The sequence below is a fragment of the Oratosquilla oratoria genome, chromosome 15, assembly GCF_046742065.1.
Source record: "Oratosquilla oratoria isolate Oo_2021 chromosome 15, ASM4674206v1, whole genome shotgun sequence".
Taxonomy (NCBI): Eukaryota; Metazoa; Arthropoda; class Malacostraca; order Stomatopoda; family Squillidae; genus Oratosquilla; species Oratosquilla oratoria.
In genome coordinates, this window is record NC_134791.1 from 45,227,290 (window position 1) to 45,246,487 (window position 19,198).

At 39.3% G+C, this 19,198-nt stretch overlaps 1 protein-coding gene across 1 annotated transcript in view; it reads left to right on the forward strand.

The window, feature by feature from the left end:
• LOC143033432 (protein phosphatase inhibitor 2-like) overlaps positions 1-19,198 on the forward strand; it is a 39,012-nt gene that overhangs the window by 6,278 nt on the left and 13,536 nt on the right. Inside the window, exons 2-3 of the mRNA XM_076198865.1 lie at positions 15,261-15,437; positions 16,309-16,397. Of these exons, the coding sequence (XP_076054980.1) occupies positions 15,261-15,437; positions 16,309-16,397 (266 nt within the window). The remainder of the gene's footprint in view (positions 1-15,260; positions 15,438-16,308; positions 16,398-19,198) is intronic.

The window sequence follows — 19,198 nt, forward strand, 5'->3', positions numbered from 1 at the left end:
ATAGAAAACATTGCTTTGATTTTTACCTCGGTGGTGGTGTGTGACAAAAAATTATAATATAATCATATGTGGCAACATTATAAAATTATAAAATAGAATTATAAAATAAAATAAAATTATGAAATAATTATATGTGGCACCACAGGGGAACTCCCAGTGCTCCGCCCTAACGGCCATTTCTCAGTGCAACGGGTATAGTATTTTGTTTCAGTCCTGCAGTGCCATCTGTCACCAGTAGCTGCTTGCCTGCTCTAGAGTCCGTTTCTGGCTTGGGTATTGTGCAATAAAACTTGAATGCTCTGCACTTGGCTCAGAGGGAGTACCTTAAGAATGAATCTAGTGAAAGGATCAAGAGAGTCTTGTGTCATAATGTATGCACAACAGATATAAGTGACCTTCACACTGATGTTGAGGTGTACTTTAAGCATAATGATGATCAGTGATGGCATGGTCCAGGCATAGTTATTGGCTGGGATGACAAGCAGGTTTTGGTTTGTCATGGGGGTGTTTATGTCAGAGCCCATATTTGCCGATTATCTAAACTTCCCCTGAGGTCTCAGATTGTCCTCAGACTTGTGGTGGATCATCTATTGGCACTTGGGATGCATAGAGGAATATAGAAGGCATATGTGATCAGGAGGAGGTGGATGAAGATTCATAGGGGTTTGCTTCATCTGCATCAACATCAGAAAACTCTGAGGAAGTGGATGATAGTGGTGGGGTACAGGAGGTACAACAAGGACAAAATGATATTGTAAGCAACTCTGAATTGCCCGAGAACTCTCGGAGAGAAACAAGACCATTTAAACTGCTAATGGGGCAAAGGATCTGAGGACTGAATAAAAAACTGGTGAACACATGTCAGGAAGAATAGTGAGCAGATGAGGTAAAGCTAAAGGAAAATATAAAAATTTGTTCAACTTTGAAAAAGATTCTGATGGGAGGGTAGTGTGGTCTTTTCGGAAGTTGCAGAATTGGAAGTGGTCCCTGATGGAGTGGAGATATTCATGTTTACTCAAATGAAGAAGTGATAAAAGCAAAGGAACTGGAAGTATAAAATTGGCAGAAAAAACTATGTTTATGAGGAGGTGGAGGACAGGGGACAGGAATTTATATCTTTTTGGTGGGTTATCACAGAAAAGATGAAAGATGGAAGGCCTATAATCAAGGCACACCTTGTAGGAAGGGGTTTTGAGAAGGACACATCCAGCTTTAGGAAGGACACCCCAGCCTGTTCTAAAGAATTTATTTTATTGGCTCTGGTAATGGCTTCTGCATTTGGTTGGGAGTGTCACAGCCTGGATGTTTCAGTCTGCTTACCTTTAGGGCAATTACATAGAGTGAGAGGTTTCGTTGTGTCCTCCCCCAGAATATTATTGTGGACTGAAAAAGACTGTACAGTCTATGTGACACATCAAGACCGTGGTACTTGTGTGTCAAGAGTCAGCTACTGTCTCTGTCAACTGAGGTGTATCCACTTGAACAATCCTTGTTTTCTTGGTATTATGGTGGCAAACTTCACGGTATCATGTGTGTATATGTGGATGATTTTCTCTGGATGGGCAGGGTGCTCCAGGAGAAGGTTATTGATGTTCTTCAAGGAGAGTTCTGTATTGGGAGCATGTCATCATCTACCTTCAAGTACATATGTTTGGAAGTGGGCACTACAGCTGAAGGTATAATGGCCAGTATGGCTATGCTAGTCTGCTCACACCACTGAGTTTAGGATGTCGCAGGTTGGCAGCTAAGTCCAATGAGCAGTGGGACAATGAGAAGAAGGAATTCCGTACTCTGATTGGTCAACTGAGCTGGATAACTACACAAACGAGACCTGACATTGCCTTTGATGTGTGCAAACTGAGTGGACATTGTAAGAATGCCACAGTGGCTGATGCTGTGAGACTTAATAAGATTATCAGCTGAATTGTGGATGACCATTTTTGCTTGCTGTTTAGAAAGCTGTCAACTGTAGAGGACTATATAATTGAAATGCTGCTCAGATGCTTCCTTTGGGAACCTATCTGATGTTGGCTCCCAGGGAGGACTTGTGATTTTTCTCAAGGATGGGGGAAGCCCGATTTATTGATAATCAAGGAAATTGCACCGAGGGGTGAAATCCATTTTATCTGCTGAGACCTTGGCGCTTATTGAGTGGACTGAGGCTGCTTCCTGTCTTGAATGGATTATCAGGGACATTGTCAAATGCCAGACCTTAGCTGTACACTACTTAGTTGACAACAAGAGTTTGGTGGAGGCCTTGAATTCTTCTCGTTGTGTGAAGGATCATTGTTTTTGCATTAACATTGTACTGCTAAAGGATATGTTGTCACGTAGTGAGATTAACTCTGTTTCTTGGGTTGGAACCTCTGAGCAACTTGCTGACTGCCTTAGTAAGTCCTCTCTGGTCAATAGGATTCTTTGGCTTATAAATACTGTAAATAGGTTGTAAGAAGTTTTTAGCTAAGAAGATGTTTATTCATGAAATAAGCAAGATTTTATTCTGTATCAATAAATTGGTCTTGGCCGTGAGTTTTATGGACCTTAAGTTTTTTTCAGTTGGAGAAAAAAAGAGAAAAGACCGAGCATTGTTGGAGTGTTCAATTGTTGTTATTTGGCTGAGAGCAGCCATATTGGATTTTTGTGTGGTTCAGTGAATAGACACCAGGTGGCAGTGTTGTTGAGCTGCTATGTGGAGTGCTGGGTCCCCAGTGTAAAAGAAGAGGTGACTGGATTGGGGCTAATAAATTATCATGGATCACGTGACGAATTGTAAATGTCACCCCAGATTTCGACTGGGTAATAATTCTTCATGTGGGCTATCCTAGGGTGACAATTCTTCATGTGGGCTATCCTAGGATGACAATTCTTCTTGTGGACCATCCTGGGTTTACAATTCTTTAGTTGTATAAATTGATGACATAACCCTCATTCAACCTAACCTAACTCAACCAAATCTTTATTCCACTGTTGATATTTGGCATACTGGGGTGACAATTCTTCTGGTGGGAAATCAATAATAGAAAAAGTTGCTAAAAGATATAAACAAACATAGCCACTTTGACTACTTGAGACATCATCTTTGTTTTGGTAGAGGGAGAGGTTGAAGAAACCAAGGTATGATAAATTTGTCTATTCTAAAATAACCTACCTACCTAACCTAACCTGCATTTAGTAAAGTGGTACTTATAATTCTAGAGGTCATCAGGTCGTTGTCATTATCTTCGACCTCTGAATCTATCAAAACAAAGGTGGCATCTAAAGGAGTCATCTCAACTTTGTTTCTGCATAGCTTTTAGCAGTGTTTTCTGATATTCATTTCTGCCAAGAAAAATATCTATTACATTGATGTTTTATAATTGACAAAGTGTGCACTTCTAAAAAAAATACCTAATAATTTCGTAATTTCTGCTGTGGTGGTGGGGGGGGGGGAATACTGCCACAAAGTTTACCCACTTGAGTCGTAAGAGGCAACAAAAACGGTATGGGAATTAGGATTAGGCATCCTTTTCCCTATAGCCCCACAGGGGACATTCCTTAAAAAAGTAAAGGCATGAGAGGGTCTAGGAGTTTTCCAACCAGTACTCTAAGGTTTGGGTCTTTTAATGTGCATGGATGTGGTACAGATGAGAGTAAAAGGGAAGAGATAGGCAGTATGTTTGTGAGAAGAAAGATGGATGTGTTGGCATTGAGTGAAACTAAATTGAGAGGGAGGGACGAGTGTGAATTTGGGAGTGTAGTTGGGAGGTTCTCAGGAGTGAAGAGAGGACAAGGGAGAGAAGGGGTGGCTATACTAGTAAGTGAAGAGATAGGTAAACGTGTAGTGGAGAAATCAATAACAAAAAGTTACTAAAAACTAACCACATAGCTGCTTCAACTGTTTGAGACGACATCTTTGTTTTGGTTGATGTGGAGATTGAAGAAATTAAAGTATGATAAATTTGTCAATTCTAACCTAACCTACCTACCTAACCTAATCTACATTTATAATGCAGTATCTGTAATTCTAGAGGTCATCAGTCATTGTTGTCTGTGACCTCTGAATCTATCAAAACAAAGATGGCATCTAAAGGAGTTGATAAGCCTTCATTTGTTTGTGCATAGGTTTTAGCAACATTTTCTGGTAGTGATTTCTGTAAAGAAAAATATTAATTACATTAATTTTTTATGATTTATAATATTAATATTTGATTTTCTGATGCTACATTGCATAGATGTACACTGCTAAAAAAAAAAAAAATATCATACTTTAATTTCTTTGACCACTGATTCTATCAAAACAAAGATGGATCTCGAGCAGCCCCAGCAGCTACGTTTGTTAGTGTATTCTTTTTAGCAACCTTTTCTGTTTGATTTCTGCCAAGAAAAACATATTACATGGATGTATTATAATTTACAAAATATTTAACCTCTTCAACACCAAATTTTTGCATGCAGCATCAGGTGCCTGAGGTCTGATGATTGATGCATCACAATACTCTCATTATAAAGTATAAAGTCACTGCTGTATTACTCATTCTCTTTCACTGTGTAATAATAAACATAGAAAATGTGATCAAGCTAGTTCACAGAATTCGGGGGTCACTCGTCTACAAATACAAAATAAATATAATGAAGACGAACACCAGCATCCGTGTAGACCCACTCATGCGTCATGACACCTATGTAGGTGTCATCGTATGGAAGAGGTTAATTTTCTAATGCTATATCGCATAGGTGTGCTCTTCCAAAAATTTACCCTTAGCTCTTGAGAAAGTGGACTTTATGGAAGTATTTCTAATGACTTCTGACACTTGTTGCAATTTTATGGGACTGGTTTCAAGGGTAGTTAAATGTTGAAAAGGTAGTTTTCTGTATATTTCCAACATTTTTCAAACACTTCAAAGTAAATACAATACAACACAATTGTAAACCACACTCGGACACATTCTTGTAGAAATATAATTTAGTCACATTTAAGTTAGTGCACAAGTTCCTATAGCCCTAGATCAACACCCTAAATCTGTTTGATCCTCTCTTTCTCTCCCTCTTCCTGTCTATCCTATAATTAAGACTCATTGAGTTACCAATTTCTCTAAGTTCTTCTATTCTTTCTACTTCCTAACAGACTTTTTACATTCTACATTGTCACCATTGTCTTTATTATAACATAATATATGATACTTTATTTCTGACTAATTTATCTGACCTTTGTTATACAGTACTTTATAATTGATTCTATTCTAACTTTAGATTTTGGCATTCTGAGTTCTGTGTATTCCTTATACATCTTTCATCATGGCTTATTGTTGTGCTGAGTGATTACCTCGGTGTGTTGTCAGTTTTGATATGGCTTGTTCCTTCACATATTTCTTATCTCTTGAATCCATATTTCTGAGTGCAGGCAACTATTTTATCTTACGTTATAATACAGTGCAGTACAATATTGCTAGGTGATACTGTCATCGCTGTCATCAGTGACTTTTCAATCCTAAACCTAGTTCCTAATGGTTTTATGAAGACAGGAGCAAAACCTAAGACTATGACAACTTAATACTAATTGCAATTTGTGATGACAGATGTGTAAGGTACACAAATAAAAATACATGTATAATGCATATTTAACCTAAAAGTACATAATACTGAAAAATAGACACTGGTTTGCACTGAGAGAAAGAAGAATTTTTAGGTAAGTGTGGTACGATTTCTCAGATTGTGAGAGTGAGTTATGAACGGTGTATGGATTTCCGCGTAAGAAGAAACAGTAGGCTCTTCCCTAGCAGAAAGAATGGACTGAGTTCTCGTGTTTCATGATGTATCACAATAACACAAAGATGTGGGTGTGTGGCACCATAAACCACATCCTAGCAAGAGCCATGTTTGCTCGCCATCCTTAATGTAAATGTGTAACTAGTAGGTTATCATAGATGATAAGATATGAAATGGGATTAGGCTACCCCTTATAAAGTGTTCCAGTTGCAGTACCAGTGGTAGAGGAGTACACAAATTGGGCACTTTATGACTGAGGTCGGAGGTCATCATAACAATGATGATGTGAAGAAGTAGCATCTTCTATTAGTCTAGATAACTAGAAATTAATGATTTGTAAACCTTCACACAAAAATAAAGAAGTGGATGGATTGTGTGAAGCCAGGTAAATAGAAATAGAGTAGGCTTGTAGATGCAACAAATTGGCACCTGCCATTGGCACCTGTGTCCTCATATAAAGAAGGGATGCCAGCCGTGTCATCTCTCTCTGACTCCCACACTTGCACCCTGTTCATACCCTCTGTTTTAGTGTAAGTTAAAACTTGTATTTTTATATTGTGTAAATTAAATAGTTTTTGCACTTCATCCATCTCTCTCCCTTTTATATATGTGTATATATATATGTATGTATATTCCAGTTAAGATAGAAAAATCCAAATAGAAGGCAAATAGCTACCCTCTGTTTTAGTGTAAGTTAAAACTTGTATTTTTATATTGTGTAAATTAAATAGTTTTTGCACTTCATCCATCTCTCTCCCTTTTATATATTTACCTAGTTGTATTTTGCGGGAAGGGGAGCTATGCTCGTGTTGTCCCGCCTTTGTATCTTGCAGTGTCTAGTTTGTTTTTAAACTCATGAATGGTTTTTGCGCATACTATTTCATTGTGCAGTTTGTTCCAAGTGTCCAAAACTCTATGAGGAAAACTGTTTTTTTTCAGTTCTCTTCTATAGCTATGTTTTTTTATTTTCTTTCCATGTCCTCTTGTGTTTCTTTTGTCCCAGTTAAGTAAGTTCTCACTATCGAGTACCTCTGTGCCTCTCATGATTCTGTAGATGGTCAATAGGTCACCTCTCTCTCTTCTTTGCTCCAGTGTCGGTAACTCCAGTTTAGCCAATCTCTCTTCGTATGATAGGTTTGCAAGTGCAGGTGCCATTTTTGTAGCTGCTCTTTGGATTCTTTCTATTTTCTTTATATTCTTTTTGGTACTGGGGGACCACAATGTCGCTGCATACTCTAATCTAGGCCTTATCAATGTAACCAATATTTTTTTCATCATGTCTTCGTCCAAGTATGTAAACGCCACTTTTATTGATCTTAGCAAGTTGTAAGTCTCCCCGACAATTTTGTTAATCTGTATATCATAGGACAAGTCGTTCGTGATAATTACTCCCAAATCTTTTTCGGATCCTACTTTCTTTACTTCTTTGGTTCCAATTGTATATTTTCCTGATATTCTGTTTTTGCTTTTTCCAAACTCCATTAGGCTACACTTCTTCGTATTAAAGTCCACTTCCCATTTCTGACTCCATTTCCATACCCTATTTAGGTCTTCTTGCAGTGCTTCACAGTCCTCATCAGTTTATGTGTATATATATATGTATGTATATTCCAGTTAACCCCTTCCATACGGTGCCGCACACGTAGGCGTCATGGGGAGCGAGTGTATTCGCGAGGCTGCCATATCGGCGTCTTGATTATATTTATTGTAGTCGCCCCTCCATAATGACATTCTTTCTAATACTTTTGTAATCGCATTTTCTATGGTTATCAAAATTCACGGATGAAGAGAGAACGATCGATATAAGCGGTGACTATATTTTATGATGCGAGTATTATTACGACACGTCGTACGGCTGGTATTGGCTGCTGCCACCGAGATCTAAGTCCATGACGCCTACGTGTGTGGCACCGTATGGAAGGGGTTAAGATAGAAAAATCCAAATAGAAGGCAAATAGCTACACTAGCTACTGGATTGAAGGAACTGCTCAAATCATGGCCAGGTTTGATACATCAACTCAAATACAAATGCTAGTCTGTGACATGTGGACCTTCTCACCTAGATAAATTTTTCTTCTTCACCGGATGAAATAATTGGTGTGTGCAAAACACTTGAGATGAAATAGGAAGAAAAGTAGAGAATTTAGGTCATCAAGTGAATTAAAAACTGATCTATCGTAGAAACAGAAGTGCATCTGCCATTTTTGTTGTTTACCTATGATAGGCATATGAATAAAAAAGGAGAATGTCTCACTCGAGCACTTCAAGTAGTACAGACGCTCCTCTACTTACGTTCATTCGTTTTACGTTTTTTCGATTTTACGTTTGAACTGACTGTAAAAAAAAAATTGTAAAAAAAATTTTTTGAGTGAATTTTTTAGTTTAGCGCGCTCTCCGTAGTTCAAACGATACTTACGCATGACGCTGCGTCCATTGTTTACATTGCACAAACGACAGACTGAAAGTGCCTTGCCTCCTCCTCCTCCTCCTCCTCCTCCTCCTCCACCATCTCAATTTATGTTGCTTGAATTTAATTTATTTGAAATTAATGTTATTATTTTACAATGTAATGTGTATAATTAATTATTTAGGGGTGTTTAGTAAGATACGGTAATAGAATTTACGGATGTATAGTACAGACGCTCCTCAACTTACGTTTTAGTTACGCTCCGAACGGCCGAACGTAAGTTGTTAATGCACATTCTAGTAATGTATGACCGTTCATACTGTACTATACATCCGTAAATTCTATTACCGTATCTTATAAAACATCCCTAAATCATTAATTATACACAACATTGTAAAATACAGTAAACTTCCACTTATCCGAACTCCAAGGGGGATTAGAAATGTCCGATTAACCGAAATGTCCGATTAACCGAAATGTCCGATTAACCGAAACGTCCGATTAACCGAAATGTTCGATTAACCGAAATGTTCGGTTAATCCTACTTTGTATGTTTCGTTCCCGTGGAGTTTTATGCGGTAATGTCGGCTGCAATATTTGTACCTGTAAACTTAACATACACATGGAAATGCTTATAATAGTTCATAAACATATTCTATAGAGTATAAACAGACGATCGGGTGTAAACATGGAGTGTACTGCCACCGTGTGAGCACTTAGTGAAGCTCGCGGGTGGCACGGGGGTGGCGGAAGAGGCAGCGGCGTGGTTGAATATTCGGTTGAGATCCAAATACGTTCGGTTGAAGCGATGGCTCCCATATTGAGAAAATGTTCGGTTAATGCGATTATTCGGTTAAAACGCGTTCGGATAAGAGCGAGTTTACTGTAAAATTAATTTCAAATAAATTAAATTCAAGCAACATAAATTGAGATGGTGGAGGAGGAGGCAAGGCACGTTCAGTCTGTCATTTGTGCCATGTAAACAATGGATGCAGCGTCATGCATAAGTATCGTTTGAACTACGGAGAGCGCGCTAAACTAAAAAATTCACTAAAAAAATTTTTTTTTTACCATTTTTTTTAGTCAGTTCAAACGTAAAATCAAAAAAACGTAAAACGAATGAACGTAAGTAGAGGAGCGTCTGTACAGTAACAACTTAATTTCATTTTCAACTTACGTTCGGCCGTTCGGAATGTAACTAAAACGTAAGTTGAGGAGCGTCTGTATAGACAACAATCACAACTTCAAAAGGATTTCCACAGGTAGTAGAGATATATTATGATGGAGACAGTAGGAGTGAGGCCAAAATAGGTGATGAATATAGAGATGAGAGACAAAAGGAAATAAATCTAAGACAGAGGGCACAGTTTCATGGTTTTGAGGAATCTCTACAGGTACTGGACAGACATTATAGTATGGGGGATAACAGGAGTGAAAGATTACCAAGAGTAAGAGAGAGATATTACATGGAGGAAGTTAGAACTGAAAATTAAAGACTTACATGGGAAAGAGGAAGATATTATGACATGGTAGATAATAGGAATGGAAATAGGATAAGTGGGGAACCTAGAGTTGAATCATGTAGTGAGGTCTACAGGAGACAGTCTCTCAAAGGGAAACAAATAGGGTTGGAGTAGGACATCTTGTGCAATGGTCAACTTTGGTGAGTAATGAGAGAAGTGTAGAGGATATTGTCTTAAAAGCAAGTCAGCTTACCCCCAAATTTAGTGAAAGGGAACCAGAAATGTTGTTTTCTACATTCAAAGGCATAACAAAACAATTCAGATGGAGAAAGGACCTCTGGTCAGCAATGATAAAATCTAGAGATGGTATATATGATTATGATCAGATTAAGAGTGAAATATTAAAGGCATATATGATTTCTCCAGAGTATTTCAGAAAGGAACATAAGAGAGGAAGAGTTTGAATGTGTTTGAGACGAGGTTCCTGAGAAGTATGATAGGGGTTACTAGGCTGGATAGAGTGAGAAATGAGGTGAGGAGGAGAACGGGTGGAAAGGGAGTTGGGGGATAGGTTTGATGAAAGAGTATTGGGATGGTTTGGACACATGGAAAGAATGAGTGAAGAAAGATTAGTAAAAGAAGTGTGGAAGGCAGAGGTGGCAGGAGTGAATATGAGGGGGCGTCCTAGGAAGAGATGGATGGATGGGGTGAAAGGAGCATTACAAAAGAGAGGAATGTCTGTGGAGGAAGGACAGGAGAGGACAGAAGATAGGGGTGAATTAGATATTCAAGAAGATTTAGATAAATTACAGCAATGGTCTGAAAAGTGGCTAATGAAATTTAACACAAGTAAATGCAAGGTAATGCACATAGGTAAAAATAACAGTAAGTACGATTACAAGTTATTTGGAAATTCGTTAACAAAAGTGGATAGTGAAAAAGATCTCGGCGTAATTATCAGTATGGACCTCAAACCATCCAAGCAGTGTATTTCAGCCTCTGAGAAAGCAAATAAGATTCTAGGACTGATTGCGTGATCTTTTGATTTCAAAAGTCCATCACTCATTAACAAGCTATATAAATCGTTAGTTCGTCCACATTTAGAATATGCTGTTTCCGTATGGTCACCGAATCTCATAAAAGACATTGACAGACTGGAAAAAGTACAACGGCGAGCCACAAAACTGATTCCAAATATCAAAAATAAATCATACGAAAATCGACTAAAACATATGAATCTGTTTTCCCTAAAAAGCGTAGATTTCAGAGGTGACTTGATACAGGTCTTTAAGATTCTAAAGGGAATTGACATCAAAAGTGACAAAATTTTCACATTGAATGAGAATCAGACAAGAAACAATGGTCTCAACTGTCCGGAAATAGATTCAATTTGGAAGTAGGTAGAAACAACTTTGCCAACCATGTAGTTAATGAATGGAATAGACTTCCTGCACAGGTAGTGCAATGTAGTTCAGTTCGAAGCTTTAAGAATCATTTAGATAAACACCTAAGCAAGATGCTGTATTGATTATAATTTATTTTATATTATTTGTTTTTGTTTTGTTATCATTGGTCTGTCTGATTTTCATTCATTATTAGTTATATGTCAATTTATAATTATTTACTATTTACCTGTTGGTTTATTATGTAACTATACCTATGCATTTATTTATGTATTTTGTTATTTACATTGTTACAGTTTTTGTTTATTATTTTATTATTATTATGATTTTTTTCGCATCCGACCTAGATATGGACCAAAAGGTCTCCTGTCGGCATGCTCCGCCTTTGTAATCCTTTGATGCTGTGATGCATGAGGGGGAGTGGGTGGGGGATAGGGGGTGAGGAAGTAGGTATGAGAAAAAATTTGACACAGCCCAAAGGGATTTCTCCCCGTCTTCACATTTTCTGCATGGGGGGGACGGAGAGGGGGGGGGGTCACCGAATTTATGAAGCAGCTTTGCTGTGGATGTGCTGTGTCTTGCGACACTGCTTCTGACCCAGGGTAGTGGACAGGATGCAGGGATGACCCATCATCCAGGAGGTGCCAAGACAAGAGGGAGGGAGGAGGGTGGAGGGGAGTGGAATATATAGGAAATGGAACGGGTGGGAGTGGTTTCTATGCCTTTTTCTTTTCGGCTACCCCCTGTGTTGGGGGAAAACGCCTTTGGTATATGTATGTTGTGGTCTGGAGTTGGCAATGGCTTGATTAAATAACAAGGGTCTTCCCTTTATTTTCTGCCTTCCTCCTGGCCAGCACGGCATCTATTTGCTGGCACATTATGACAGCCCCTTGCTATATTCTTTAAGCTTGTCTCACATCCATTGAGCCCAAAGGACTGAGCACCTTCCATGCTTATATCTTTAAAATTAAATTATTGCTTATCTCTTCTTCCTCTACAGAACCACTCTCCATTGTGAAGATAGATTGGAAATTTTGATTAGTTCTGTCTGAGCTGAATCCTCCTCAAATACCTCATCACCCACTATTGTCTGGACATTTCCTTCCCTGTATCTCAATTTGCCATTGGCAAACCTGTAAAACAGTGTTGGACCATCATCACTTGTGCCTATGGAAAACTTTTGAAAATTCCCTTCTCTGTGGATACTTGTACAGTCATTTCTAACTTGTTTGTATGCTTCATTTGTTCTCTTGGTCCTTCTTTCTCCATTATCCCTAAGCAATGTCTGGCTTTTTAAGCTATCCTACACTTTTTATTGAACAAGTCTTGTTTTCACTTTTTCTTTCCACTAATCCTTGGCACATGTTCATTCATCCCCAAGTTGTTTCTGGTTACCTGGGAGCTGAGGGTTTCCTGCAAGCGAGACCTAGGCAACGGATTGATTGATTGTTTGTGGACCTGATCCGGAGACCAGGTACCAGCCCCGCAGGGTCACATCTCCTTGTGCAGGTACAGTTTGTGTGTTGATTTGCATCCAGGTGGCTTTGTGTCCATGTAGGGGGCTTTTTCTTCATCAGCACTCTGTCCTTTCTCAGGTGGCAGTGTGACCTCTGGCAAGTTCAGCATGATGGCCCCTCCCCAAGTTATAAATGTAAAGAAATATTTCCCATTTCCTTTGAGTTCCAGTGGTATTCATGAATTCCTCCCAGTTTGTTTCTTCAAAGATTTTCCTCAAGCTTGAGAAATGACTTCCCAAAATTGAATCTACCTTGCCTGTACAGTTCATACCTTGATGCTATTTACTCACCTACCAACTGAAATTAAATGTTACTGGGTTGCTTTTTCCTGTAGGAAAAAGATATTTTAATAAGCCAATGTGTGGTTCTTTGGAAAGTAGTAAGATTAACTTTATAGAATGTCATCCCCTCTTACTTGAGTTCCCCCCTTTTTTACCCATTGGGTCATTGTGATCCCCATTGCATTATGAAATGGGTATTGCCCCATGAATTTGCTTTAACAAGTTGCTTCCCACTCCTCCCAGATGACCTCATTGCAATTTATGTCTCCCACAAGGGTTATGTTAATATGTTACTTTGTTCAGTAGAGTGTGTATTTACCTAATTGTAGTATACAAGAAAGTAATGATACTCTAGGGGTCCAGTCTCTCACTCGCCAATTGATCATACCTAGCTTCATATTCATGTATGGGTCCAACATGGGCCATGTCCTTAATTTTCAATTATCAGACTTTGTTCATTTATTGTTTATGTTTGTATCCTTGTGCGTGTGTTTTTACCTAATTCTAGTGTACAGAAAAGGAACAAAACTCATGAGGTCCTGTCTCTTAATTCTCCAGTTGTTGTAACTTGCTTCAAATTCATGTATGGTTCCTTCTTGGGGTATATTTCATGTATGTCTGCACATGTTTATGGTATTGGCTTCATTCCAATCTCTTGTCTTGGGAAGGGGATATTTGCCACCATGAGTTCTCCTCAATTTGGCCCATTGGTTTACTTCCACTGTTAGGCTGTTTCCCACAACAGTTACCCACCAACCCCACTACCCACAGGGCCCTCACATGGGGTGGCACATTTAGGGGGGGGGGCAATTCTAGTCTGGACATGCTGCCCACAAGGCTGACAAAATTATTATAATGAAAAAGGTCAAAGAAACCCTGAATATTTTACCATAATATATGAATTTAGCATTAGAATCGACAGAATATGAAATTTTTTCCCTTATCCTTTTTGCAATAGGGACATTAAATAACCTTTTTAAAACCTGATTAATTATTTTGCGAGCCAATGGCTAAAACAGGCTGTAAAGGATGGTGGAGATGGGAAGTGGTGATGGTGGGGGGGGGGGGGTTGACATCACTGAGAACTTTGCCCTGGGGCAGCACTTTTCTGTCTCCTCTCCTTATATGTATTATTCCCCAGTTGTTGATCAGTATTTCTTGCACATTATATTAGGATCATTTACCACCTAATAGTCATTTATCTTCAACTTGGCCAATAGTAAACCATCTACACTAGCATATGCTACTTTTAATTTCTTTGCATTGTTTCCAGTGTTATATTACCATCTCACTTATGCAACAATGTATGTGTATATATATATATATATATATATATATATATATATATATATATATATATATATATATATATATATATATATATGCGTGCAAGCAATCACATCACCATGATATGAAAAAGCAAAATAACCATAGGAGGAGAGAAACTTGTAGGCCTTAAGTACTTTCGTATATTGAATATACGAAAGTACTTACTGTCTTCAAGTTTCTCTTCTGTGGTTATTTTGCATATATAAATATATATATATATAAATGTAAGCGGAATAGGAAACACAGGAGTCTTAGTCTTGAGTTTATTCCTGACTAAACTAGTCAGGAATAAACTCAAGACTAAGACTCCTGTGTTTCCTATTCCGCTTACATCAACCTGTCAGAATGTCTCAACATATATATAAATATATATACATATATATATATGTGTGTATATATATACATATATATATATGTATATATATATATTTACACACACATATGAATATATACATATATGTTGGTATAAATGGGTAGTAAGTTGTCACATTTGATTGAAGACCACTATCTTTTTAGTGATTTTCTCAATTCTCTGAATGGTGTGTTTATGATTCAAAAGGAGGTATACTAGGTTTCCAAGATCCATGGTGTTGTATGAAAAAACAACATTATAAAAATGTAAAATACAAGCTTTTGGTGGACTTATACCACCATTTTCAGGTAATAAATGTGGATAAAACGAATGTACAGAACAGGTTTTAAATATAATTCAAATTGAAGATCAGGACACAAGGAGAGGTAGGTTGAATCTGGATGAAGTGTCCCCCCCCCCCCCTAGGAATACATGTCCAGTGAGGCATAGAATTTGGATTCTTTTTCATTGAAAGGATTTGGCCATTCATTTTAATGAGTATTTCATATTGACACATCCTTTCTGAAATGGGGAGTTGCATGGTTGATAAAGGTTTATTTATTTATTTAATTTTTAATCTTACTTTATTTATTTATTTATTTTTTGTTCTTGATTTATTTACTATTAAATGCCATTAAAAGGTTCTGTTGGAAATAAATTGATTAAAAAATGAGAAATTAGAAGGTATAGATAGCATGTACATTAGCTTTATGTGATTGTATTTGTGTCTAAAAGATGTACTGTTTATTGCATTTCATTACAGATTGTCCAAAGGAACAAAATGGGACGAAATGAATATCCTAGCCACCCATCATCCCAAAGACAAAGATTATGGTCATATGAAAATTGAAGAACCAAAGACGCCATATAACTATGCCACAGAAGAGAATATTTCAGGGGATGAAGCAGATGGATTAGATGCAGATCTTTTAGCTAGAAAGTAAGGATTTTGATTAAGAGACCTAGGTATATAACTGTTTCTTCTTTCATGTGACATCCATATGACTCGGGTGCCTTACCACCGTTCATTTTTTAATGCTTTTTGTATCTCGTCTATTCCAACAGCCCTGTCAATTTTTGTGCTCATCAAACTCGTTTTCTAAGTAATTCCTACCGACACAATCAGTTCATCCCTGTCATCCTCCGTATTCAATAATTCTTTGAAATACTCTTTTCATCTTTCCCTCACTGCTTTTACTTTAATTTACATCTGTCTGTCTGGACCCTATATCCTTTTCTCTACCAGACTCAACCCTTTACTCTTTTCACTTCCTTCCAGAGAATCTTTTTAATTCTTTTCAAAATTTGCTTCTTACCTTGCATCTGTGGGTGTCATGCAAGTCCAAAGGCAGTGGATTAATTCATTGATTGTACATACATATACCAAGGCTTTTTTCCCCCTTACCAGGGGGGTAGCCAAAAAGGACAAGGCACAAAAACATTCCCACCCATTTCATCCCCGAAAACACACCACACCCCTCCACCCTCCCTCCCATCTTAGCACCTCCTAGATGACGGGTCATCCCTGCACCCTGTCCACTGCCCTGGGTCAGAAGCAGTGTCGCAGGACACAGCACATCCACAGCAAGGCCGCTTCAATAAATCGGCGACCCCCCCCTCTCCGTCCCCCCATATAAAGGAGAGGACAGGGAGAAATCCCTTCGGGCTGCGTCAAAATTTTTGCTCACACACACTACCTCACTCCCATTCCCCCGTCCTATCCACCTCATGCATCACAACATTTTCCATATACAACCATTCTCCATTCACCCCTGTCTTCTGTCCTTGTAAAATCATTATTATTTTTTTAGGATCCAAATAGAAGGTGGTGAACTTCCTAGAGCACTACAAGAGCCTGAGGAAGAAGAAAGTGAAGAGGAAGAAAGTCCAGAAGAAAGAGGTAAGTGATATATAACTACAATTAAGTAAACACACTAGTGGGAAATCAGAAAACACTTTCCTACATACCTTACATTGAGTATCCTTCTTCCTTATACTTTGTTGACGGCTTCTCCCTCTCATTCCATTCTGATCCTATTCACTAAATCTAATCTAGCTACCTGGTCCCCTATTTTTGCACACTCACATTCTTTGAGCTTCACTCCCACACCATGCAACCTCCCAAAAGCACTATTGTCCCAGACACAACAAACCTTTGGGGGTGGGTGCCAGTGCCCCCACAGTCTAGGGTGCCGATGCCCCCCCCCCATATAATTTCTGTACATTAGTCCATCACATTCACACCACACACCCCTCTGATCTCCAGATCATCTCCCTCATCACCCATGTCATAGTCCTCTAACCATCCTGGAAGATGTCTGTTTCACTGTGGTCACCTTAGTGTTGTGTCTCCTTCTGCCATGTCAACACTGTGTTGCTCTCCCTGCTGTGAATTGCCTGACATAGATCCAAGATATGCCACAACATTCCTTTTACAGAAACATTGCTCTGCAAATTCACAACTATCACAACACCCCTTGCCCACTGCAAGGTGCATTTGTTAGTGTGCAGTTTCACCCACACCTCTACCACTTACACTGATGCAGTTCCTCCAACTTTAGTTGGCAGTGTCAGCACTATGCTTGAATGTTGCCACTTGTACTTGAATATGGCCTGGGGGACTGATTCTTTGTCTTGTCCTGACCTTGGGTTTGTATTATACCAGATAACTGCCTTTTCAAGTGACATTAGTGCCAACTTGGTGATGGTCTTAATGGTGCGGTAGTGTCGCTCCACTATCCTGTTGGCAAAGTTTTTGTGTTCATAGCAACTGATTCTGTTGCTCAACATAGGCACTCATCCCTTTAGATGCCACTTCACCCTCAGTCATGTAAGGTGCTGCTCTATCCACTTTGTTCATCACGTGCCTCCCCATACGGGCATCTCATCATGATTATGCTCTACAGTAACACTGCTCTCTTCTGCCCACACCATCATTCCTATGTCCCTTGGTGGTGCTCAGTGGTTCCTGTTCCTCTGGCCATTTGCCCACTTAAGCTTCACCTGGCCATCAGTAAACTTAAATTCACCCAACAGTCTGATTGTATCCCTCCCTACCACCACTCCAATTCCATCCATAATCGCTCTGAGGACAAATACCCTCAGTCTTAACTGGGTGCCCCCCACCACAAGTTCTACCTCCTGAAAACCTTCACATCTTGCTTCCTTTCCATTGACTGTCACAAGACATATGTCTTCCCTTCTAAATCCTTCAACTAGGTCAGCCATTAGAATCATGGTTGAGCAGCCAGTATCCACAAATCCACTTGCTTGTCTTCCTCCCACTCAGACTTCCACATTGGCAAAATATCAGGGAACGCCTTTTCTACATCATGGGGCCGACTGCTGGCACAAGAGCCCCCACATCCATTTCCCTGGTCACAATGTTTTGCAATATGCCCTGGTTCACAAAAATTTATGAAATAGTGTCTGCCCTGGCATCTCTCCACAGTCCCTGGCAAAGTGGCCCCTTCACCCACAGTTGAAACACTTCATCATCACAGGCACCTACCTGCATGTGCTAGAGTCACCCATGAACTCTTGAGGTTTTCCCTATCTTCGGCCAAGTGTCTCGTGCCAATGATACTGTTGTACAGCTGTAGCTGCAGAGAGGCATTCAGGTGTCATTGTGACCAGGTGCCTGCTTCTTCCTGCACTTGTCAGAATTCTAGTATGTGCTATCAAGGTGTCCATGCTATTTTGATGTCTGTTTTCTGTTGTAATTCTGCAGATATGTTGTCAAGAAACCCATGCACAAATGCCAACTTAACTGCCTGCTCCAACCCAGTATCTTTCCACTCAATTAGTCCTGCCAGCCTCCACAGTTCATTAGCAAATACATCTGCTTGCTTGCCAGCACCATCATAATTTGGATAACCAACCATATACATTGAACATATTCTTTGCAAAAGCCTCTTTCAGCCATGTCCTTTTGATCGGCCTCCAACATTTTGAGGTAAATTGCTAGTGCAATGCCTTTCAAATGAGTGCTATTAGGCTTGCTACAATCCTGACATTAATCAGTTCAGTCACTAACTTTGCTTTCTTAAGCCACACCACCATGTCCCCATTCCTGTCGAAAGGCCTGATGTCTATAGGCCCAAGTTGCAGGGATTCTCTGCCAGCACTCCCAGCCTCTGCCATGATGTAGGGTATGCACTTCATTAGCTTGTGGTGGGAAATCAGAAAACACTCCTTCCTACTCACCTTACGTTGAGTATCCTTCTTCCTTTTTGCTTCATTGATGGCTTCTCCCTCTCACTTGCTCCATTCTAATCCTGTTTACTAAATCTAATGTAGCTACCCAGTCCCCTATTTTTGTACACTCATTCACTTCACTCTCACACACCCTACACCTCACAATCTCCCAAAAGCACTGGCATCCCAGATGCCCCAAACCTGCATCCCCCCTGGTGCCAGTGCCCCTGCAGACAGGGGTGCCAAGTCTCCCTCCTCATCTCACCCATTCTGTACATTTGCCATCACATTCACACCACACGCACATATCACACATATAAACCCATCCTTTGATCTAAAAGGGGTAACATCACACCAATAGATATGATAAATTCAACTTATTTATACATACATATACCAAGGCTTTTTCCCCCTTTCAAGGGAGGTAGCCAAAAAGAAAAAGGCATAAAATCATTCCCACCCATTCCATCCCTAAATACACTCCACTCCCCTCCACCCTCCTTC